The 25,051-nt window shown below is 38.0% G+C and overlaps 1 protein-coding gene across 1 annotated transcript in view; it reads left to right on the top strand.

Moving 5' to 3' along the window:
- DNAH14 (dynein axonemal heavy chain 14) overlaps positions 1-25,051 on the top strand; it is a 311,036-nt gene that overhangs the window by 42,635 nt on the left and 243,350 nt on the right. The window contains 6 exon segments of the mRNA XM_055117878.1: positions 5,172-5,338; positions 6,588-6,932; positions 9,722-10,063; positions 14,128-14,497; positions 15,966-16,156; positions 22,544-22,789. Of these exon segments, the coding sequence (XP_054973853.1) occupies positions 5,172-5,338; positions 6,588-6,932; positions 9,722-10,063; positions 14,128-14,497; positions 15,966-16,156; positions 22,544-22,789 (1,661 nt within the window).

Raw genomic sequence — 25,051 nt, 5'->3', positions numbered from 1 at the left:
ATAAAAGTCAAAACCTTGTAATCATATCAATAAATGAAAACTTTTGACAATATTATACAATATTCAATGAAGTTTATGGTTTAAAATTAAGAAAACAGGGATATATGGAATGTGCACTAAGATTTTAATAAAGATTTATCAAAAAACAGCAGTCAACATCATATTTGAGGCAAAAAAAAATGTGAAAGCTTTTTCTCTGACATCAGGCACAAGGCAAGGATGTTCAATATCTACAGTATTGTTCAATATAATTTTAGAAGTCCTTGCTACAGCAAGTAGACAAGAAAAAGAAACCAAAAGGATCCATACTGGAAAAGAAGGGAAAGAATTACTATTTGCTGATGACTGATTTTATACATAGAAGATCATAAAGACGCAACTAAAAACTCTTAGAAACTATAAACCAATATAGTAAAGTAGCAGGCTACAAAATCAATACACAAAAATGTGTTGCTTTTCAATAAGCAAATTATAAACCAGAAGAGAAAGGGGGAAAAGACAACACATTTTATTTATTTATTTATTTATTTATTTATTTATTTATTTTTTAGTGAGTCACAGTGAGGGTACAGTTACAGATTCACATCTTTTCGTGCTTGTTTTTCCCTCATGCAATGTTTGAGAGCCCATCTCTCCACCAGTGTCCATTCTCCACCACCAATGAAGCCAGTATCCCTCCCACCGCCCCATCCCATCGCCCCCACCCCACCCCGCCTCTGTGGCAGGGCATTCCAATTTGTTCTCTCTCTCTCCTTTTGAGTGTTGTGGTTTGCAACAAGGGCATTGAGTGACCATTGTGTTCATTCTCTAGTCTATTTTCAGCACGCATCTCCCTCCCTGCACAAGATCTCCAATCATATTTTACTTGGTGTTCCCTTCTCTATCTGGGATGACTTTCCACCAACATGTGTGGTCCGCTTCCAAGCTATGGAGCCAACCTCCTGGCATTATATACTACTATTCTTGGATGTAAGTCTCCTACTCTGTTATTTTATATTCCACAGATGAGTGCAATCTTTCTATGCCTGTCCCTCTCTTTCTGGCTCATTTCACTTAGAATGATACTTTCCATGTTAATCCATTTATATGCAAAGTTCATAACTTCATCTTTTCTAACAGCTACATAGTATTACATTATATAGATGTACCAAAGTTTCTTTAACCAGTCATCTGTTCTCGGGCACTCGGGTTTTTTCCAGATTCTAGCTATTGTAAACAGTGCCATGATGAACATATAAGTGCAGATGTCATTTTGGCTATACCTTTTTGTTTCTCCGGGATATATTCCCAGAAGTGGTATTGCTGGATCAAATGGAAGCTCAATTTCTAATTTTTTGAGAAGCGTCCATATTGTTTTCCAAAAGGGCTGAACCAGTTGGCATTCCTACCAGCAATGTAGAAGGGTCCCTTTCTCTCCGCATCCTCTCCAACAGTGGTTGCTTTTGTTGTTTTGGATGTGTGCCATTCTCTGTGGTGTGAGGTGGTATCTCATAGTTGTTTTGATCTGCATCTCCCTGATGATTAGTGATGCAGAGCATTTGTTTATGTGCCTTTTGGCCATTCATATCTCTTTCTTGAAAAAGTTTCATTTCATTTCTTCAGCCCATTTTCTAATGGGATTGGATGTTTTCTTCTTGTAGAGTTCAATCAGTGATTTGTATATTCTTGATATCAATCCTTTATCGGATGGGTATTGGGTGAATATCCTTTCCCATTCTGTAGATTGCCTTTGTATTCTGGTCCCTGTGACTTTTGCAGTGCAGAAGCTTCTTAGTTTAATGAAGTCCCATTTGTTTATCTTTATTTTTACTTGATTGTTTAGTTCCGTGTCATCTTTGAAGATACCTTTAGCTTCAATATTGTGAAGGGTTTTGCCGACCTTGTCTTCGATGTACCTTATGGATTGTGGTCTGATGTTGAGGTCTTTAATCCATTTTGATCTGATTTTTGTGCATGGTGTCAGGTCGAGGTCTAAGCCAATTGTTTTGCATGTGGTTGTCCAGTTATGCCAGCACCATTTGTTGAAGAGGCTTTCTTTGCTCCACTTCACATTTCTTGCCCCCTTATCAAAGATTAGATGATCATACATTTGGGGTTGTGTGTTGGGATATTCCACTCTGTTCCATTGGTCTGCGGCTCTGCTTTTGTTCCAGTACCATGCTGTTTTAATTGTTACCGCTTTGTAGTAAAGTTTAAGGTTGGGGAGGGTGATGCTCCCATCATCTTTTTCCCCAGAATTGTTTTACCTATCCGTGGGCATTTATTGTTCCATATGAATTTCAAGATTGCTTGATCCATTTCTTTGAAGAATGTCATGGGTATCCTTATAGGGATCGCGTTGAATCTGTATAATGCTTTGGGGAGTATTGCCATTTTCACAATGTTGATTCTCCCTATCCATGAGCAGGGGATATGTTTCCATTTCCTCATGTCCTCTTTTATTTCATGGAGTAGCGTTTTATAGTTTTCTTTGTAGAGGTCCTTTACTTCCTTGGTTAAGCTGATTCCGAGGTATTTGATATTCTGGGGCACGATTGTGAACGGGATTGCTTTTTTCATGTCCCTTTCCTTTGTCTCATTGTTTGCATATAGGAAGGCCATGATTTTTTGGGTATTGATTTTATAGCCTGCAACCTTACTGTACAGGTCAATTGTTTCTAAGAGTTTCTTAGTAGAGCTTTTAGGCTTCTCTAGATATAGTATCATATCGTCTGCAAATAGTGAGAATTTGATTTCTTTCTTTCCTATCTGAATGCCCTTAATATCTTTTTCTTGCCTAATGGCTATTGCTAGTACTTCCAGTACTATATTGAAGAGAAGTGGTGAGAGTGGGCATCCTTGTCTTGTCCCCAATCTTAGAGGAAAGGCCCTTAGTTTTTCCCCATTGATGATAATGCTTGCCATAGGTTCGTGGTAGATGGCTTTGACTATCTTGAGGAAAGTCCCTTCTATGTCCATTTTGGCAAGAGTTTTCATCATAAGACAACTCATTTTAAATGCTGTCTAAAAACATCAAATATCTAAGAATCAACAAAGAATGCAAAAGATTATTGAAAACTCTAAGTCTCTATTGAAAGAAATGGGCAAGAACAGCAGGGAAATAGAAAAAATATTCCATGCTCATAGTTTAGAAGAATTAATATTGTCAAACTGACTATCCTCGCTAATGCGTTATACAGATTCAATGCAGTCCACATCTTAATGACATTCTTCAATCTGTCATTTGATTCAGCCTCTCTGAAAAATAGTATGAATATTTCTTCAAAAAGTAATGATAGAACTCATATGACCCAACTTATAGGACCCAGCAATGCAGGGCCTGGAGCAGTAGTACAGTGGGTAAGGCATTTGCCTTGCACATGGCAGACCCAGGTTTGATCCCAACATCCCCTGTGTCTCCCCTGAGCATTGCCAGGAGTGATTTCTGAGTGTAGAGCCAGGAGTAATGCCTGAGCATCGTTGGGTGTGGCCTCCAAACCCACCTCCACAACAGAAAAGATATATGCACCCCTCTGTTTATTGCAGCACTTGAGTGCAATAAGTGCTTTCTGTTTGCTTACTTAAGGTAGATATCTAGGGAATGTCAAAAGATTTTATTTCTCTGAGAAGAGGAAAGTATGCCAGGTAAGTTTCAGAAGCTCTGAGCTACACTACGAACTGACTGAAAATAGATACTGCATCTTCTACTGTTTGCCTTCTCACAATGCTATAATGTTCTTCACATAGCTGATGCACTTGAATATTGTTAAGTTCATGGTTTATTCTAGTATCTATTTTAACCATGCCCACCTGTAGGATGACATTACTTTGTCTTCTCCCTGCTTGCCACAAGTAGCTTGTCCCAGTTTTCCCCGGAGTTTAGGCTTACCCCAGTCTCACCCATCAAGGTGTTCCCGACTCTCTCCCATCCCTTTGTTTAGCTATAATCACTTCTCCATGCTCTCTTCCCCAAAAGAGTTAATCCGCGGCTTTCCCTTAATCTGACTCTGCTAATTTGTAAGGTCAGAGCTTCCTAGGATACTGAATTTATATTATATAAGTTAATATTGCCTTTCTCCTCTTCTTGTGCCTTTTGAATAATTTACTTTAAAGCTATGTCTGTTTTGTATAGACACAAGAAGACAATGTTATGTTTTTATAACTTGGGAATTAATTGGCCTCAAATATTATTCCCTCCCGGGCATCTGCTTTCTCCACTTAAGCCTCAGTTGCCCTCAGTTCCTAGCACCCCAAAGCAGGGTCCCCGACGTGGGATGGGAAGGATCCAGGGCAATCGGTGAGTTATGTGCTACCCTGGCATCGAGATGGGCCTGGCCAAAGTGCCTAATTCTTAACTATAAGTTAAGAGCTTGATCATAGACAAATGCTGTTATGATCCAATAGTAATTATGAGACTAGGACCTTGCCAGGGATAGGAAAGACTGATCTGGCCTGAGCACTGTAGTCTGAGATTGAGATGGCCCCAGGAGAGCAATTCTATAAGCTTTAATGCATCTCTTATTGTGTCCATACAAAATAATATTATGAATTCTTATATGTTTGCTGGCTGAGGAGAAGAGAAACACATTCATGGGACTCCGCCCTTGGGTGGATCCTCCTGCTGAAAGAGAATTAAGTCCTAGGAGAAGCATCCCCTAAGGGAAAGGAACCTTACCCTATTGATGGTGACCACACCTATGTGTATGCCCCAACCCCCTCATGCTGTGGAGATTTAACTAGGCTGTGAGAGTGGGTTGGGGGGCCAGATCCACAGATCAAGAGAGAGACCGAGAGCTGGGAGAGAAGCGAGGAGAGAGAATGAAATAAACTGATCGAGCAACCAGTCTGGCCTTCTTCCTTCCTTCGCCTTCCCTCGACCAATGGCACACACTGTGGTTCCGGGGCACTGAACGAGGGCAGTGAGACAGAGCCGCCCAGAGAGCCTGCGAGTGCACTCGCCCCTCGGCGAGCCTTAGTTTTTTACACCCACCCATCTCTTCCCTATTAGTGATCCTTTGTTTCCATAACATTAAATATAAACTTTACACCTGTATTTTAATTCAATTATTTGCATAGAATATTACATACTAAGTATGTTTTCAGTAGTTGCATATGTTATGAATAGTTTTAAGGTGTTACTTTCAGTGTCTTTTCTGAAAATACTAATTTTTGATCACCATTACATGTTTTAGCTACAGTGAAACCTCTTTGCCAAGATCCTCGCCTGGCTATCTTTAGTAATTCTGTTTTAACTGCGGATTTTCCTAATAAAACAGAAAGAGAACTTGAATGTAATAAGCAACCAAAATTGCTAGATTGTGAAATCCTTTTTGGAAAAGATCCTTTATACCAAAGGAAAGTAAGTTTAAAATAGTATGTATTAGGAATTTATGGTTTAAGATGCACAAACCCACTGAAATTCTTGAGTAAAGGGGATTCATTGAAAAATTATAATATTGTGTTTTATGGCATTTGGAAAATCTTTCCCAGATTTTCTTCTATTTCTCATTATTCTATTCATTTGTTTTTTTCTCTTCAGTTTACATCATGAAAAGGTATAAATTGAAATTTTTTTCTTCCTCCCTCCCTCCCTCCCTTCCTTCCTTCCTTCCTTCCTTCCTTCCTTCCTTCCTTCCTTCCTTCCTTCCTTCCTTCCTTCCTTCCCCCTCCTTCCCACTTTCTTTCTTTCTTCCTTTCTTCTTTCTTTCTTTCTTTCTTTCTTTCTTTCTTTCTTTCTTTCTTTCTTTCTTTCTTTCTTTCTTTCTTTCTTTCTTTCTTTCTTTCTTTCTTTCTTTCTTTCTTCCTTCCTTCCTTCCTTCCTTCCTTTCTTTCTTTCTTTCTTTCTTTCTTTCTTTCTTTCTTTCTTTCTTTCTTTCTTTCTTTCCTTCTTTCTTTCTTTCTTTCTTTCTTTCTCTCTTTCTTTCTTTTTCTCTTTCTCTCTTTCTCCCTGTGAGGAGTTTAGGGAAGTATTTTGGTCACGCCAGCAGTGCTCAGGGCTTACTTCTGGTTCTCTATGCGCAGGGATCACTCCTGGTGGTGCTTGGGGGACCATATGTGGTGGGAGGATTGACCCAGGTTCACCAAATACAAGACGAACACCTTAACCCCTCTATCTTTCCAGCCCCAGAACTTTATGGCTTCCTTATAATATTGACTTGCCATCATATTGACTTGCAATGACCCTGACTTTCCTTATTACCATCTAACTGAGTATTTTTTCATTCAAATTCACAAAAGAATCTAATTGTCTTTGCTTGGGTCAGGACACCATCCTCTCCAAAGTAACTATATATTGGGAATTGGCTAAGGTCTCATAGAATAGGAATTGTCCTTTCCCAAGTCTGTACATAAAGTATATATGCTAACACTGGATGGCAAAGGAAAAACAAATGCTGTGTCTAGTACAGGGTTCAAAATAACATGCTAATAGTAAAGTAAAATGTTTGATAAGAATTAATATAAAAGCTAAATATAAAAAAAGTTAGAAAAATTCTTCATGAAACAAACTCTAAATAAAACCATTATTTTAAAATACTTTGGCAGAACTAGTAGCATATTTAGCCACTCTTAGTATTCTGACTAACTTTTAAAAATATTTTGCTTCACAGGTTGTGAGTCTCCTGACCATTATTGGTCATTCAATGAGTCTAGTTAATGCCTACAGCCACAAGTTTTTACAATTTTGCTCCATTACATCAAAGGCCAAAATCATGAGTATGAGATTATCAGATATGAAAGAATTAACTCCAACGCAGTTTAAAATTATCCTAGAAAAATCTCGAAACTATCTTAAACATATTATTACTATGACCATTGAAAAGCGTATTGGCATTTTCAACATACTAACTTTTGATTATCAGTCAGAATGTTTACCATATGTCGACAATATCATAACTATTAGCAATAATGCCTTGATATCTACAATTAAAAAAAAGAATGTAAATATTTTAAAGGTAAGTATTTCAAATGTATTTTGAAATTTTCTGTTGCCTGACAATGTTTAAGATTAATAGATTATACTTTAAAAATATATAGAAGAATAATAACTAATTATTATATTATATAATTGAGTAGAAGAATAATAACTAATGCAAATGACAATGACAATTTATAACTTATAATACACATTCCAGTATGTATTAAATTGATCAATGATCAAATGTTACTTTCTTAAAAGTTTCTCATACAATTGTAATCTAAAATTGTGCCCTATATAATTTTTGCCTCCTTTCCTTGTGGGAGTCACTATGAGACTTAAGCAGGAAAGTTACGATGCAACTACATTTTTTTTTTAAGAACCTTCTCTGGCTGCAGTGTAAAAATTGACCAGAGTGCAACAAGACAGGAAAGAGACTAAGAGAGAAGTGATGCTTGCTTAAGCCAAGAAACAATAGAGTCTGAGAGGAATACAGATTTTGAGTCATATTTAGGAGACAGAGTCAACAGGATTTAATCACTGACTGAATATAAAGAATAAGTGAAGGATAGTTATTCAATTTATTTTTAGGTTTTTGATTAAGCAACAGGGTGAACAGTGATGTATTTCACAGGAGAATATAAGACTTGTAAGTTCAAGTCTAGGTATGTATTCCTGGATATTAGAAAAGAAAAATAGACTGGGAATATACATGTTAATGATCAGCATAAAAATGATGGTTAAAATCATTAGAGTAAATGAGAATGTACTTGTTGAAGTGATGATAATGGAAAAGAACCTACAATAATGGTCAGCAACATTTATAGGGCTGGATCAATAGTACAGTGGATAGGGCTCTTGCCACGCATAAAACCAACCTGAGTTCAATCGTTGGCCTCCCATATGGTCTCTTGAGCCCACTGGGAGGGAGTACAGAGCCTGAGCACCATTGAGTGTGCCCCCAAAACAAAGAAACAAAATGAACAATAATATTTAGAAAATTTTCAGAAAAAACACACTGGTGTATATTAAGAAAGAGCAACTTGGAAAAAAAAGAAAGAAAGAAAGAAAGAAAGAAAGAAAGAAAGAAAGAAAGAAAGAAAGAAAGAAAGAAAGAAAGAAAGAAAGAAAGAAAGAAAGAAGGAAGGAAAGAAGGAAGGAAAGAAGGAAAGAAGAAGAAAGAGAAAGAGTGAAAGAACAACTAAAAAAAATAAGAAGAAGAAGAAACCCAAAACATTTTGAGGAGAAAATTGTTAGTAGCTTTAAAAATAATTCCCTCTTTTCCCCTTTGTCTAACACACACACATACCCCTATGCACACACACAAACATATAAACACACCCCTACTCACACATTTAGCTGTGGTCCTCATCGGGGATTGTATATAAGGTTGTGGTGTTCAAACACTTGACAGTGTTGCTCACTAAGGTTTGCACTCCTTTTATTGTGGTGCTTGCACATTTAATCAGGGGTACCACATACTTAAGTGAAGTAGCACATTCTGCTTTTAGTGCTCTCTGAGGGCCATTACTACATCACACATGCTCACCAGGGATTGTACTTCCTGGATGTGATCTTTGCACATCTTTCAGTTGCAAGCCTCTGTTGTGGCTTACAAGTACCTGGTTGTGATGTGACTGGAAACTGATTTCAGTGCCAAGAATCAGAGCTGCAAGGTTTAAGCCACTGGGCAGCATGGATCATACAGGTTGCATATGGTGTCACCAGGCATTGAACTCATTACCATATCCTGACAAAACCAGCATTTTGAACCACTATGCTATTCCTTTGGAGCTTACTTAGTAACTTTTTCACATTACAAAGAGTTTTCAGTGTGGACTGAAAGTACCTATTCAGTGACAGGTTCTATGTGCTATTATAATAAAATATATATGTATATATATTATGTTTAGATTCATAGTAGTTCTATAATCTATAAAAATTACTCTTATTTCATGTAAGATTACATTCTCATAATAAAAAAACAGCTGGTGTTCATTATACACATTATGAAAAAAGGTTTATTTGTCATATGCAGAAGAAATCTAAGCTTTAATAGTCCAAGGCTGGTGATCTGGAGAAGGAGATTCAACTCCTTTCTCTTAGCTCTGTTCCTCTAGATAAATATTGCTGTCATATATGTTCACATTTTAATCAAAAAACAATGGGGAAACAATAGTATTATAAGCTGTACTACTAATTGCTACTCATTTTACTTCTTGCTGTGGGTCAGCCTTCTTGACCTGCAAGGGGTCCAACCTGCCAAAGATGTCAGATTTCAAGCACTTTCTTTCAAGTATGAGCTTCAAATCAGTCAACTTCCAGCATCTGCTACAATTGATCCCTTTGAAAACTTCCACACTTCTTTGAATATGTTGTTTTATTTTTCTTTTTGTTTTGAATTTAGATTTGGGGGTCTATACCTGGCGGTACTCAGGGGTTATTCTTGGTTCTACACTTAGTAATCATCCTGGTAGTGGTTCAGAGACCATATGGGATGCCAAGGATTGAACCTGGGTCAGCTTTACCCACTGTACTATCTCTCTGGCCCCAAATTACTTTTATTTCTTAGAAACAGAATTATTTGGTGCTTTTTATGTTTTAATATTTATTTTATGAGCAAGATACATTCACATTTCACCTGCTAATCATAGAGAGAATTGGATTCTGTTAATGCTCTGGTATTTAAAACAATCTTTAATGTCAAATAATGTGTTCAGTTTGTCCTGAAATTATAGCTATGAAAGTTAGTGGTAGTTGTTACAATGTGTCTTCTAAAATAATAAAATAATTAAAGAATTCTAACCAACATGTTGATAATTTCAGGTTGTGGAATCATTATTGGAAAAGTTGACACATGAACCCACCGAAACAAAAGAATTTGCAGAACACTTTACTTTTTTGGATAAACTTCCCTCCAAAATATCTACATTAGAAAAAGAGTACTCAATAATTTCTGAGTTGAATTCTATTTTAAGGTATTACCAGATCCCTACATCAGAACAGCAAAATGTTGTCTATAAAATGTTTCTTACCAAGTTTAGTGAACTGAAAGCTACCTCAAAGATTAAGGAAGCAAATAAAGATGACACTATTGTGAAATTCAGAGAAAATTTGGAAGACTGCATGATTCATCTACGGGCTGAAGTTTGTGATTTAAAGGACCAAGTATGTTGGTTTTGGGTTTTTGTTTCTTTGTTTTCACTGAAAGTTACTTTGATCTTAGTCTCATGTAAGTATAAGAGATAGGTTCTTTTGGGTGTGATTGTAACCCAAACATGAAAGCTTGTAACTACTCCACGGTGATTCAATAAAATCTTAAAAGAGAGAGAGAGAAAGAGAGAGAGAGATAGGTTCTTGCTTCCTGTGCAATCTCAGGTAGATAATTTCATACATGCATTTCAGCTAGGAATATATAGATGGAATTTGGTTATTAATAAACTTCAATGGGAAATAAAATGGTATCTCTATTTTCACTAATCGGTAATTGAAATTTAGCATTTTCTGATACTACAAATGAATACAACCGAACATCAGCACCAAAAGTGGTGACTTTTTCCATTGACTTTAACACACTATACCAATATATATAACACACTATACCTATGACCAAGGGCCCCGGGTCAATTAAAAAAGTTAAAAAAAAAACACCCTGAAATCTCTCTGGATCTTAGTCTAGGACAAATAGTAATTATAATTCTCAATGACCTAATTTATTATGCAAAGCAAAATTAAATCAGCATTAAAATCAACATTTAAGAGTCGTGATGTCAGGAGCTATGCTAGGTGCTTTTTTATTTTTTATTTTTTATTTTTTTTTGCTTTTTGGGTCACACCCGGCGATGCACAGGGGTTACTCCTGGCTCTGCACTCAGGAATTACCCCTGGCGGTGCTCAGGGGACCATATGGGGTGCTGGGAATAGAAGTCAGATCGGCCACTTGCAAGGCAAACGCCCTACCTGCTGTGCTATTGCTCCAGCCCCACTAGGTGCTTTTTATATTTATCTCTGTGGGGGTGAGGGGAAGGACACAAAATCCTGATAATAAAGTAAGTTGCCTTAGATCATACAACACCCACAGCTGAAATGTTAGTAACTTTTAAAGTTTTCAACTTATACATTCACCTTTTCAGTGTTTCATGCAAATATAGTGAAGATAAAAAGCAGGTCATATGATAGTTCTTAATATGCATATTCAGTAAGTTTCTGAAATATTTTTAGAAGTGTACAGATATGGGGGCAGAAGCCATAGTACAACAAATAGGGTACTTGCCTTGTACGCAGCTGACCCAGATTGGATCCCCTGCCCACAGAGTACACTCAGCACCGCTAGGAGTAATTCCTGAGTGCAGAGGCAGGAGTTACCCCTGAGAACTCCCAAGTGTGTCCCGCACCAAAAAAGAAACGTACAGATATATATCTAAAAAAGTGCCCAGTTTGCCCTATTTTTTGTTTAAGATTATTTATTAGATTGGACAGTGACTGAAATGGAGATCTATTTACGGGGTTGAGTTTATGGGAACAATGCAAGAGACTAAATGGATTATAATTGGGTAGAAAGAATTTAGTCATATTATTGTAAAATTCAAGGCATCCTATGGGAATATCTAGACCTAGAATGATGCTGGAGATTGATCCTGAATGAGAACAAAAATTAAATCTCATTAAATCTGAATAAGAGTGTTGTGTCCGAATTTCAGATCCCCAGTTGTGGAGAGACCCAGGTCCACACACGAGAGTGCAAAAGCAAAGGAACGTTATTACTAGCCTGAGCCAGCGCTAGCTCGAGCTAGGGTCCAAGTCTCATCCAACACAGTGGAGTCTTGACAAGGAACCTGACTCCAAATAACAAGCAGTTTATATAGGGTTCAGTCAAGAAGCGGTTTCTATGCTGATCTATTTTTAGCATTGCCCTATGACAACAGTGGCCAGCAATTAGACAGCAGGTACCAGTAATGGTTTGGGGTTCTCTCCAAAAAGGGTGCAGCTACCCCTCATGACTGGCCAGATCCAACCGCCCAGTTTCTTATCTAAGGTGAATTGCTCAATTGGGAGTTTACCAAAAACTGCAAGTCCTGCTCTGGGGAGACAGAAACTGAGGCCTGGTTGAGACTTAATGTTAGCTGCAGCTTGTCATGGCTGCTGAGAAGCCTGCTTTTGGGCCTCACAAGAGCAAAAAGGTGGGGCCCTTAGATTACCTTTATTTTCCCTGCGTGAGCATGCTTAAGAGATTGATTATTCTATAACCCCTCAAGTGACTTGACTTATATTCCTGGCGGCTGAGATCATTCTTTGAAGACATCAGTTCAGGAGATTGCTGATATGATTGGCAAAACTTAACTTTGACCCCATCAAATAAATAATCCATAAGATTATTTCTCCAAGTATTTTCCTACACCCTCCAAAGAAAATTGGGTTATAAACATTAACCAGCATTAATGAGTGGAAAATCATAAGACTTACCTAAGAAAAAATTATTATATGTCATCATACCAGACATCATTCCTACAGATTATTTTTTCCCAATTTTTATTGATACCGCATGATTCAAAATATGGTAAATGTGTTCTAACACCACACCCACCATCAGAGTATTAACTTTCATCCATCAGTGACTCACTGATCCATCCCATCTCTCCACCTCCCTTGGTAAAGTCAGTTCTGCTGGTCCATTTTCAGGCTCTGATGCCTTCAGCATTTGTTATTGCCTTACTAAATTTCTCTGTATATTAATTATGAGAGAAATTTTTATGTACTTGCTCCCCTTTCTGACTGACTGTACTCAGCATTATGCCATTTAGCTCCAACTTCATAGTGGCAACTTCAGAGAGTCTCATGCCCTAGCGCCTGGCTGTCTTCCCCGAGGCCCCTCAGAGTGGGTGGGCTTCAGCTTCCCTCCATCCTGAGCAGAGTTCCCGAGGCCGAAGACCTCTGGAGCCTACCCATAGCCATGCTCAAGGCCCCTCTCCACACGTTTGGACAAGCCTCACACATGAAGGTACCGGCAGAGGAACTCAGGTGTGTGGGACCTGGGACTGAGACCTCTAAGCCTGCTAGAATCGGGACTGGGCCTCTTCCACCTAGATTTCCCATTTTCCAGTAGCTAGGCGGTCACACCCAAGGACTGCTCCTGGAAGGGATCAACGGGATGATGATGATGATGATGATTCATAGTGGCAAATTGCTTTGCCACTTATAGCTAAGTTATATTCATTCCACTGTGTGTATCCAGCCCTATCGTCTTACCACCAGATACAATGTCAGTTCTTATGCAGCATCTTATGTGAGGATTATTATCAGTGTCTGCTGAATAACTGCACTATATACAATAAAAACAATGTTACATGTAATTCCATAGCTTAGGTTTTCTAAATCAGAGGATAGGATCCAAACATATCCAATTCCTTTAACAATGTTTGAATAGACAACTGCTATCTGCATTTTACTATCCTCTGAATTGTACAAAAATTGGTGAAATTATCCTTAAACTTTAAAAGTTTTATAATTTAGTAAGGATTTTCTAGGAAAACTTTACATAAATGTCAAAAATTTGTGTGCAGTAGTAGTAAAGTTCTAATGCATAGATGCACACAGTATCATAAAAGTATTAAAAAGTCGAAGAAAAATGGATTTTAGAGTCATGCTTTTATAGGTAAAATTCTTGGAATTCTACTTACCAGTTGATAATGGGAAAGCGATTTATAACAACAGAACTTCTTGAAAAAATATGAAAAGGTATTAACAACCTTTCAAGATTGATATATAGACTTTGTAAGTGAAGTAAACTGGAATTTACCACAATACATCAGGTAAAAAAGGTGCATTAAAATTATAGATGTGTAAGTGCCAGAGAGATAGTTCAATGGATAAGGTGCTTGCCTTGCACAGGGTCAACCCAGGTACTATCACCTGAACAGGTCTCCTGAGCACCACCAGAAGTGATCCTTGAGCACACATAGGAGTAGGCCCTGAGCACAAAGAGGTATAGACTAAAATCCAAAAATATATTTTGTGTGTATGCACACATATGTGTGTATAGATATAGATATGGTGGTAATAGTAATTAAGTTAATCATCATACACACAAGTAACTACAAAGACCAAATTTTCATATAATGTACTCCACTTAACGTTTGTTAAAATTCTTATGGTATACTGAAATGTTCTCAATAAGCTATGTTTAAGTTCTGAATACTATGATTTATTAGAATGTCTTCCTATTAATATTTTAGGTAAGAACACCTATTCTGTTACAAGCCAGTACTCCAGCGTCAACAGCAATGGAAATTATCCAGACCCTCTCTCAGGGAGCTTCCAGCCTAGCTGTAAGAACTAAAATATATTCAGGCTACCAGGATCGATTGGATGACTCCCAGTATCAAGTCTGTCCCTTTAATATAGTAGAGATTACACAAACGGTGCTTTCAGAGATCTCTGACATTGAATATGACTTAACCTTACGGAAGCTATTATGGGAGGCACAAGAGGAATGGAGAGTCCTCTTTGGGGCATGGAGGAATAGCACTCTTCACCATATTGATGTAGACACAGTACAGAAAAACGTTTCAAAATGGATGCACATCATCTTTGTGCTAGACAAAGGTAAAAGTATCTCAAAGCTTTCTACCCTAAATCATATGCAAAATGTTTTTATCATCTTCTTTGTTGATGTTGGAAACATACGTGGAAGTGCTCAGGCCAGTGGTGGTACTCAGAGGCCATAAAACCACACCTGCTTATGCTGAGGGTGCATGTGTGTGTTTGAGGGTGGGGGGACACATGGTGTCAGAGATAGAACTCAGGGCCTTCACATGCAAGGCATGTTCTCAACCACCTGAGCTCACTATCCTTATTTAAGTTATACAGTAGGGGGCAGAGAGATAGTAGGGTGGGTAAGGAACTCACTTTGCATGCAGCTGACACTGGTTCAATTCCTAGACCCACATACAGTCTCACAAACACTTTCAGGAGTGATCCCTGAGTATAGAGTCAGGGATAAGTCCTGAGAAAAAGCTTGATGTGGCCCAAAACCAACACCAAACAAAAATAATTGAATAAAGATATAGATAATACAAAAAGTGTAACTATCACAAAAAGTTTACAAAAGGAAACAGGTGGAAAAAAATTGCAATAGTCTCAGTACTTTAACATAAACTTACCAATCATTCTGTGTATTATCTTTCAAAATTTGATCATCTTATCATATGTCTTAGAAAACAATGCATAAAGTAACAAGTTGACATCTTTTACGTGTTATCCAATTTCCAAGTTTTCCAGTTTCCAAGATAGAATCTTATTCTTTGCCAAAGCACAGACTTGCAAAAATCAGTGTTTTTGTCCTATTTAATCAGGTGTTGAAGTATATGATATTGTTCTTCAATATGTCTCCCTAAAAGAGCTTCCATCTGTACAAATAGGATATTCAAAAATATGGATGTACTTTCCATTTCTCCTTAGTCCCCAAATTTGGCTATTTTTCTCTCACCCGCCTCTACTTTGTTAGGTGAAAATGTGCTGAGTATTGAATGAATCTTCAGTTGCTTCCATATTATGATTATAACTCAGCTGCTGATCAATGCGAGGATAAACAAATATATGGCAAAGTTTTAATCTATACTTACTACACTTTAGTGTTAAAATATGTTAATATTGTAGTTACAAATAGCCCGTTGATATCTTCCTTCCTTCCTGAAAAGAATTTAAAAGCCCAAAGTCTCTAGGAAGTGTACATAGGAGTCTGAATAGATGTGTATTTATCTGCCTGTATGTCTTATCTCAGCACTGAAAATCTGCAATACTGAACTGTCTGCTTATGGCTAGTATCAAATTTTCTTAAATAACCTGTTCCTGATGGTCTTGGGTTTTAATCACCAATCTGGATAACCATTTATCTTTAACTTATAATTCTTCTGGGGAATTATTGTTACAATTATTTTCATTCAGGCTATTAACTCATGAACTCTTATTACGTTAAGTAATAAATATGTTTTCTACTTTAAAAAATTTTTACAACTATGTCCTGTGAGCTCTGTCATGAGACAGGCCAGAAAGTCCATTGTCTTTTTTACAGGTTTACCTAAGAACAACATGGTAACCCAACTGAAGCAGTCTGTGGCAGATTTTAAACAAGAGCTCCCTGTTGTCATAGCTCTGAAAAACCCCTATCTCAAGCCAAGGCATTGGGAGCGACTTCAAATGATTACTGGAAAGTCTGTTAAATTTGATAAAAACTGCACAATAGAGAATCTTATACAACTTAAGGTAAATAAAAGCAATTTCTAAAAAATTGAGGACCAGGGAGTTAATATAGCAAGTAAGGTGCCTGATGCGCACACAGCTGACTCAGGCTCTGTTCTCAGCCCCCCATACCACATTCCCCAAGCCTTTCTAGAGGTGAACCATGAGCACAGATTGAAGAGTAAACCTTGACCATTGGGCTGTAGGTGCAGCCCAATGACAAAACAAAAAATGTTAATAAGTTGAAGACTGAAATAGCAGAGGGGCTATTTTATAGAGGCAAGTAATCTATAAGGAATACAACTAGATAAGGGAGTTTATAGAATATCTGATGCAGGTATGCAAAGAGAGGATATGTATTAGTAGATGATAGATGAATAGAAGCTGTATTAGAGATTTTGGTTAGATAGTGGGTAACATTTTATTATGCCTGCATTATATAGGTGACTGACAATTATAATGCCTTTTCTTGCATAATAAATGAAATTAATATTCTATCCTTTATAGTGTACCACTTTTAGAAAATGCAATTATAAAAATACAAAAAAAGAAAACTACAAAGTGAAAACTAAGTCAGTTTTTAAGTAAAAAGGTCAAAAATAATACACTTTAAATCATTTTTCTTATTGAGATAACACTCACTTTTGAAAGAAACATATGTTTTAGAGCATAATTTCACTCTTCTTTAAAAATGTATGTTACCACACTTACATCAGAGTACCAGTTTGTCTCCCTGTTTGTCTATTGGACATTTTTTTTAATTACTGTGAGAGTTACAAAGCTTTCATGTTTGAGTTTCAGTCATCCAATGATCAAACACCCATCCCTCCACCAGTGTACATTCTCCACTGCTAATGTCCCCAATGTACACCCCTCCTTTCCTACCCTCCCCCTGCCTCCATTGCCAGATAATTTCCCCCATACTCTCTCTCCACTTTGGGGCATTATGGTTTGTAATACAGATACTGAGAGGTTATCACGTTTGGTCCTTTATCTACTTTCAGCACACAGATCTACCATCCCAAACAATTCCTCCAACCATCTTTGTCTTAGTGATCCCTTCTCTATTCCAGCTGCCTTCTCCCCCCGGCTCATGAGACAGGCTGCCAATCATGGAGCAATATTCCTGGCCCTTGTCTCTACTGTCCTTGGGCGTCAGTCTCATAGTGTTATTTTATATTCCACAAATGAGTGCAGTCATTCTATGTCTGTCCCTCTCTTTCTGACTCATTTGACTTAACATGAAACTCTCCATGTCCATCCACTTAGAAGCAAATTTCATGACTTCATCTTTCATTGAACCTTTTTTATCCTCACATCCGTTTCCTCACTCCCGCATCCTGCCCTGAGCCAGAGTCTAGGACAATTTTTGTTGGTTTTGTTGCTGTTAAATTTTGTTGTTGATTTATCTTGTCTGTTCCCTTACATTGTTTCCTTTTATTATTATTTGATTGAATCACAGTGAGATACACAGTTACAAAGTTGTTCATGACTGGGTTTCAGTTATATAGTGTTCAACACTTGTCCCTTCACCACTGTACATTTTCCACCACCAATGTCTCCAGTTTCCCTCTGGCCTGCCACCCTCCCGCTGCAGCCTGCCTCTGTAGCAGACCTCTCTCTCTCTCTCTCTCTCTCTCTCTCTCTCTCTCTCTCTCTCTCTCTCTATCTATCTATCTATCTATCTCTATCTCTATTTGTCTGTCTTCTCTCATTTTCTTTCCTTTTATTCCCATTTTAAGGGGTGGTTTGTTTTAATTGTTGAGTTTTGTAAGTATTTTTATACATACCTTGCAAATTAGCCTCATTTCTTTTTTGCGAATTAGCTCCTTAGATGAATAGCATTTGAATATTTCTTCCGATTTCGTAGGATATTTTTTCACTTGAATAACAGTTTCTTTTGCCCTACAGAAGCTTTTTAATTTGACATAAGCCCATTATTTAGTCCCCTCCCCCATTGCCTTGAAATTGAATCCCACAAGATAGCAAGAATTTTGCCTATTAGGGAAGGAATCATTATGACAATGAGAGTTGGAAATGATCACTCTGGACAAAAACTGAGTGCTGAAAGTTGCTAAAGTGATCACTGTCACTGTCACTGTCATCCTGTTGCTCATCGATTTGCTTGAGCAGACACCAGTAATGTCTTCATTGTGAGATTTCTTGTTATTGTTTCTGGCATATTGAATACTCCCCAGGTAGCTTGCCAGGCTCTGCCATGCAGGTGAGATACTCTCAGTAGCTTGCCAGGCTCTCCGAGAGTGGCGGAGGAATTGAACCTGGGTAGGCTGCATGCAAGGCAAACATCCTACCCGCTGTGCTATCGCTCCAGCCCGCTAAAGTGATCTACATTATAAACTTTCGTACCTGTACTGCAAACCATAATGCCCCAAAGAAGAGAGAGAGAGAGAGAGAGAGACAGAGACAGAGACGAGACAGAGACAGAGACAGAAAGAGAGAGAAGAAAATTTCCTGCCATAAAGTCAAACTGGGGGTGGGAGATAGAAGGAGAGAAGCTGGGGACATTGGTGGTGGGAAATGTACAGTGGTGAATGGAAGGGTTTTGGAACGTTGTATGACTGAAAGCCAATCATGAGCAACTTTGTAACTATGTATAGGTATTTCGTGGTGGTTAATGGAAAGGGGAGCGAGGCGGACCGGGGCAGGGTGAGGCCAGGCGGGCAAGGAGAGGCTAGGTGGAAAAAGGCCAAAGGCTAGGAAGATAAGGAAAGGAGGGAGGGAGGGAGAAAGCAAGCAAGCTAGAGAAACAAATTTTTAAAAAGAAAAAAAGCAAAATAAACATGTAATACTATTAATGTGAAAAAGTTTTACCCAAAATACATTAAAAGCATCTCTGAAGAGTCGCATTAAACATTTGATATTTAGCAATTCTTTGATTTATCATGTAGTAGTTTTTTATTTTTAAAAAAGTATTTTCTGGGTCTGGAGCGATAGCACAGGGGTAGGGCGTTTGCCTTGCACGCGACTGACCCGGGTTTGATTCCCAGTATCCTATAGGGTCCCCTGAGCACTGCCAGTGGTGGTTCCTGAGTGCAGAGCCAAAAGTAACCCCTGTGCATTGCCGGGTGTGACCCAAAAAGCAAAATATATATATATATATTTTCATAATTTTCCATGCTTTATTTTCTTGATTAGATACAATAAACCATTAAATATTCATTTTTCCTGGATGACAACATCTAACATTATCAACAATAATATTTTTTATCTATGATTCTCTAAACATAGAACAATTTGGTCAAGCCTACTTTCACAAAAGATAGGTTACAATCTTTAAAAAAATGAACATAAGAATTTTAAGCTACAGAATTTATTTCTAAGTTAGATTATTTTAGAGGACCAGGGAAATAGTTCAAGCATCAAAATCACATACCTTGCATTCTTAAGGACAGAAGTTGATCCTCAGCCCTGAATGGCCTCCTGGGCACAACCACAGCTGGTGGCCCCTGGCTCTGATGGGACTAACAGTGCCATATCACCAGGCCCTAACATTGAATCTTCAGGGTTAGTTATCCAAGTTTCTCTGGAATGGCCCAAAGATCCCTTGAACACTACTTAGGGAGTCTCTTTTCCAACAAAAAAGGAAAAAGGTATAAGTTATTTTACATCTCCAGTCCTAACTTCAACTCCCCTCCTGTCCAAGAACATGTCAAAATTAATGTCCTAAAATGTGCCTATTCCTTATCTCTCAAATTCTGCTCTTTAATTTGAGACTGAGAGTATCTTGCCCGCATGGCAGAGTCTGGCAAACTACCCGTGGCGTATTTGATATGCCAAAAACAGTAACAACAAGTCTCACAATAGAGACATTATTGGTGCCCACTCGAGCAAATTGATGAGCAACGGGATGACAGTGACAGTGACTCATTACATCTAAGTTAATATATGCTCCATTTATTCCAATAGCAGAGTCTAACATTTATTAAATAATCTGAATTCTCTTTTGTTTCTCGCTCCTCAACTCATTGCTTCATTCATTATTCCCTTGATTATGACCAAACACACCTAATTTGCCTGTGTAGAAAGACTGAATTCAGCACAATATCTGAATAATTTCAGGAGGGAAGATTGTCAGTGACAAAAACTTGGTTTCTTCAAACCAGCACTTCAAAACTCTAGCATAATTTTAATTATATTATTCCAAAGGTGAGTTATCTGAATAATCTATGGCCAGTGTAAAGGGTAGAATTTGCACAACGCATAGCACAAGCTATAAAAATGAAGGTAAGAATACCTAAGCGGAATCTGCTGGTGACTTAATAGAGTTTGAAGTATTATGGGATTCACAATATTTCAAAGGACTTAGTGAGTTAGCCTTATACTTGTAACAGGAATAGTTGTTAGGTCCCACACAGTTTTGGAGAATCTAGAGTAAGATAAATTAACTCTAAAATACATACAATGTCTTTAGCCTCAAACATATTCCCTACCCTTTGTTTTTTAAAGTTTGATTAGCTAAAGAAGCTAAGCAGACAATCTGATACTCTTAAATAGTCTTAGTCTATGAGTTCCTAAAAGATTTTGGTCATATTGCATAAACTCCCTAATATATCTAGTACAACGCAAATGCCTAGACAGACAGGATTCATCCCAGAAACTCAACCTTCACTTACTGAAGGTTGACCCAGAGATGGCAGCATGCCCCAGGACTGTCTTGGACAAGCCATGATAGAGCTTCATTGCAGTCCTACTCAATTATTAAATCACAGTACATATGATTCATATAGGGCAACCATTCTGTCCAAGAAATTATGTAGCCTCTATAAAGCCTGTAACATAAAAAGCACGTCACAAAGTAAGGCAAGAGGAAGAGGTTAATGGTGCACCCAGAGTAACACAATTACCTGATGAATGCTTGATCCCTTTCACTTTATTGTTTTTTTTTTTTTTTGCTTTTTGGGTCACACCTGGCGATGCACAGGGGTTACTCCTGGCTCTGTACTCAGGAATTACCCCTGGCCGTGCTCAGGAGACCATATGGGATGCTGGGATTTGAACCCGGGTCGGCCGTGTGCAAGGCAAACGCCCTACCCACTGTGCTATCTCTCCAGCCCCGATCCCTTTCACTTTAGAAAGGCATATGTATTACTCAAGCAGATCCATGATTATAGGCACTAAGATTAACCTGAAACCTTCCAGATATTACCAAGACAATTGGAATATAATTGTAGAATTATATTTCAGTCAGGTCTCAAACTTTGACCACAAGACTCAATAAGTCTATATTCACCTAGCTGAAATTTTTCTTTATACATTATCAGGCTCTGGGTTTAGTTTCTAGCCACTTCAGTATATCAGCATTAGGTACAAAGTTCTTTTTTTGCATAGAAAGTTGACAGTCCTGTGGTTCCTTCTCTTCCTTTGACTGTTTTGTCAAGAAGGAGGTCCCCTTTTCCAAGTTGCAGCTTAATGCTATATGACATCAACTAATTATGCCATTGATATACCCTTTCTTGGCAGACTGACTGGTAGAAGAAATGATAAAAAAAAACTGTCATATCTTTTTCATAGTTCTCATTGAGCTATATACAAAAACATAGGACTTATGCATCACTGTTTAACTCCACTGGAGGCAAAATACAACAACACTGGTTAAATTCTTTCAGGGCCAAAAACTAATTGGCCTGCTTAATAATTCTAAGATGTGGGGATGATTTTTTTTCACTACATGAGTGAATGTGTAGAACTTTTATTTGTTTGTTTGGGAGCCATACCAATGATTACTCCTGGATCTGGACTCAGAAATAACTCCTGGTAGTGCTCAGGGTATCATGGGGGAAAATGGGAATCAAACCAGTCAGCTGAAAGCAAGGCAAGTGCTTTATCTGCACTGTACTATCTCTGTGGCTCCTAATGTGGCAAGATACTGTCCTGTGAGAATTGACAGTCAGTACACATGGAAATGTCTAGCCATAATCTCTGTTACAGTTTTGAGAGAAACTTACCCTAAAAGCAATGTGACAAAAAAATAATAATAATGGAAATCTAATTATTCTTTACTGGGATCAGGAAATAAAGTGTGTAGCTAGAAATTCTCTCTGGGCACAGATATAAATAGAATGATCGAAAATCTGAAAAGGACAACAACATGAAGATGAGGCACTACAGGCTTTTGGTAGGGTTGGGGGATGGGTAGGTATTGCGCTATACCTGGCGGCGCTCAAGGGGGTCATTTCTGGTGGTGCCTTGGCCACATGCAAGGCAAGCGCTTTTACCTTTTTTCCATTTCTACAGCCCCAATCGTTGAAGTCTTGGGTTTGACTATAAAGTGACTAAAACAAGTTCTTCAAAATTTCTGGTACTAGTAAACATCCTCATTTAAAGCTTCCATTTTAATGTATCAAGAATTATTTACCCCATTGTATATTAAAAGGTTTTTATTAATTTTAGGTGTTTCATCATAAAAATGAAATACATGAAATCTCAGTCTCTGCAACTAATGAAGCTTCCCTGGAAAATTTGCTATTGAAAGTTGTTGACCTTTGGAACAAAACTCCTTTAGGTTTAGTTCCTCATTCCACAGAAAACTATTCTATAATGATACTTCCATCTATAGAACCCATAATGGCTCAGTTAGAAGAATCTCAAAATTTACTTTTAACAGCTAAAGGATCTTCCTATCTTGGACCCATTAAGGTAAATGCTATGGCTAAGGGAAATGTCTATATTATGTATGTTACTTAGTACTTTAATTCTTGTATTTGCAAGCTTAGAAAATATAACAATCATTCATATGCTTAACTTAGAAATGACATCGATTAGTAGTTTGAGTACTAAAGAGTTTTTATAGAAATAGTATTAATTGCTTATGAAAAATTAGCAGCAATTGGACAGACAAGATTAAATTTAACTTCACTGGCTGAAGTTTCCAGATTTTGTTTTGGGAAAGGGGAGGAATTAACCAGAATCGAACAGAATTCCTGATACAGGGTGATGGTGCTGAAAGAAAGTCAAAGGAAGGTAGAAGTTGCAGGATGAAGTATTAGGATAAAAAAAGCTGCTGAAAACCAGAATTTCAGAGATTTGTGGAAGGCCCAAACACTACTCAAGTACATAACAGTCCCAATCATTGGTATGTGAATGAGAGGAAACTGCTTGAGACCAGGAGAAAAATCAGTTGAGAGCATTAGAGGGAGACTGAGAATAGAGATCATTTCCTCTGGACGCAATAGAAACTCCTATGATTTTTGAGCACTAGAAAAAGCACTTTGAAAGGCAGGACGTCAGGGACTATGCCTAGGTCTGCCACGTGAACCACATTACCAGTGCCACATTGAAATTTTAAAAAGTAAACAAGTAAGTGCCAATGGTTGCATAGGGATGGAGTAGGTAGATGTATGAGGAAGAGATTACAAAGTACAAGAAACCCTTTCAGTGGACACTAATGAAAGGATCTGCACTGTAGCACTGTCGTCCCGTTGTTCATCGATTTGCTCAAGCAGGCTCCACTGTGAGACTTGTTACTGTGTTTGGCATATCGAATATGCCACAGGGCGCTTGCCAGGTTCTGCCGTGTGGACAGGATACTCTCAGTAGCTTGCTGAGCTCTCCAAGACGGACAGAGGAATCGAACCCAGGTCGGATGCATGCAAGGTAAACGCCCTACCTGCTGTGCTATCACTCCAGGTGAAAGGATCAGTGTTGGAATATTGTATGCCTGAAATAATCATGAATAACCTTGCAAATCATAGTACCTCAATAAAAATACATTTTAATTTTGAATTTAGTTTAAATTTGATTAAATAAATTTGATTTTTTAAAGGTAAAAACTGTCTAGAGAGATAGCTCAATGGGTTGAGCATATGCTTAGCATGCAGGAGGCCGGGGTTTGACCTTGGCACCCGTGGTTCCTTGAACACATCCTGGGAGTAATCCCTGATCACTGCTAGCTGTGGCTCTAAAGCAAAAGAAAATTGGATATACAGAGGCCAGGGAGATGTAAAACAGACTAGGAGCACTCTTTTCAGCAGGAGCTTGGGTTCAATCTCTGACATTATAGGGCCCCCCAAGCACAGGAGTGAACCCTGAGCACTGAGCTGAGTCTGACACAAACGCTCTTTCCAGCCTAAATAGAAATGCTATATAATTTAACAATATCACTTATAAGTCTTTATCCAACAGCATGGAAATATGACTTTCAAAAAATATTTGTGTGCCGATAGCAACATTATTTACATTAGTAAAAATATGGAATCGGGGCTTGAGCGATAGCACAGCTGGTAGGGTGTTTGTCTTGCACGCAGTCGACCCGGGTTCAATTCCCAACATCCCATATGGTCCCCTGAGCACTGCCATGGGTAATTCCTGAGCCAAGAAATACCCCTGTGCATCGCTGGGTGTGACCCAAAAAGAAAAAGAAAAGGAAAAATATGGAATCAACATTAATATCCTCTGATAGATGACAGAACAAAGCAGTTCTGGAATATGGATTGATTGCAGATATATACTAGAGCATGCTAGACACTAGAACACATGCTACAACATAAATTAGTAAATAATATTAATAAATAATAAATATTAATGCATAATAAATAAATAGAAATAATCTGAAAAATATAAAACCTCTCAGGGATGTATTTTTCATGTTGATTATGATGATGACTATTTCACAGCCATAGGCATATGTAAAAAGCTCACATTTAAAATTTTGTTTATTGTGGCGCATATGCTGCCTGAGCCCCTGTGCTGCTTGTGCCCACGTGGCCGAGACATGTATCACTCGAGCACATGTGTCATCGGCATCTCCCTTCTTGAGATGTGTACTTTCATACTTTCATACTTTTGTGTCAAAAGCTCGGTTATGTGTAGTGGCTTCCTCCACCCTTGGAGAAGCCTGCGTTTTCTCTTGAACGCATTACTCTTACCTCTTTCTCCCTTTCTTATCCCTTCCTTTTATCC

Source organism: Sorex araneus, chromosome 9, assembly GCF_027595985.1.
Source record: "Sorex araneus isolate mSorAra2 chromosome 9, mSorAra2.pri, whole genome shotgun sequence".
Taxonomy (NCBI): Eukaryota; Metazoa; Chordata; class Mammalia; order Eulipotyphla; family Soricidae; genus Sorex; species Sorex araneus.
The sequence above is the reverse complement of the archived record's forward strand: the minus strand, read 5'-3'. Positions and strand labels throughout refer to the sequence as shown.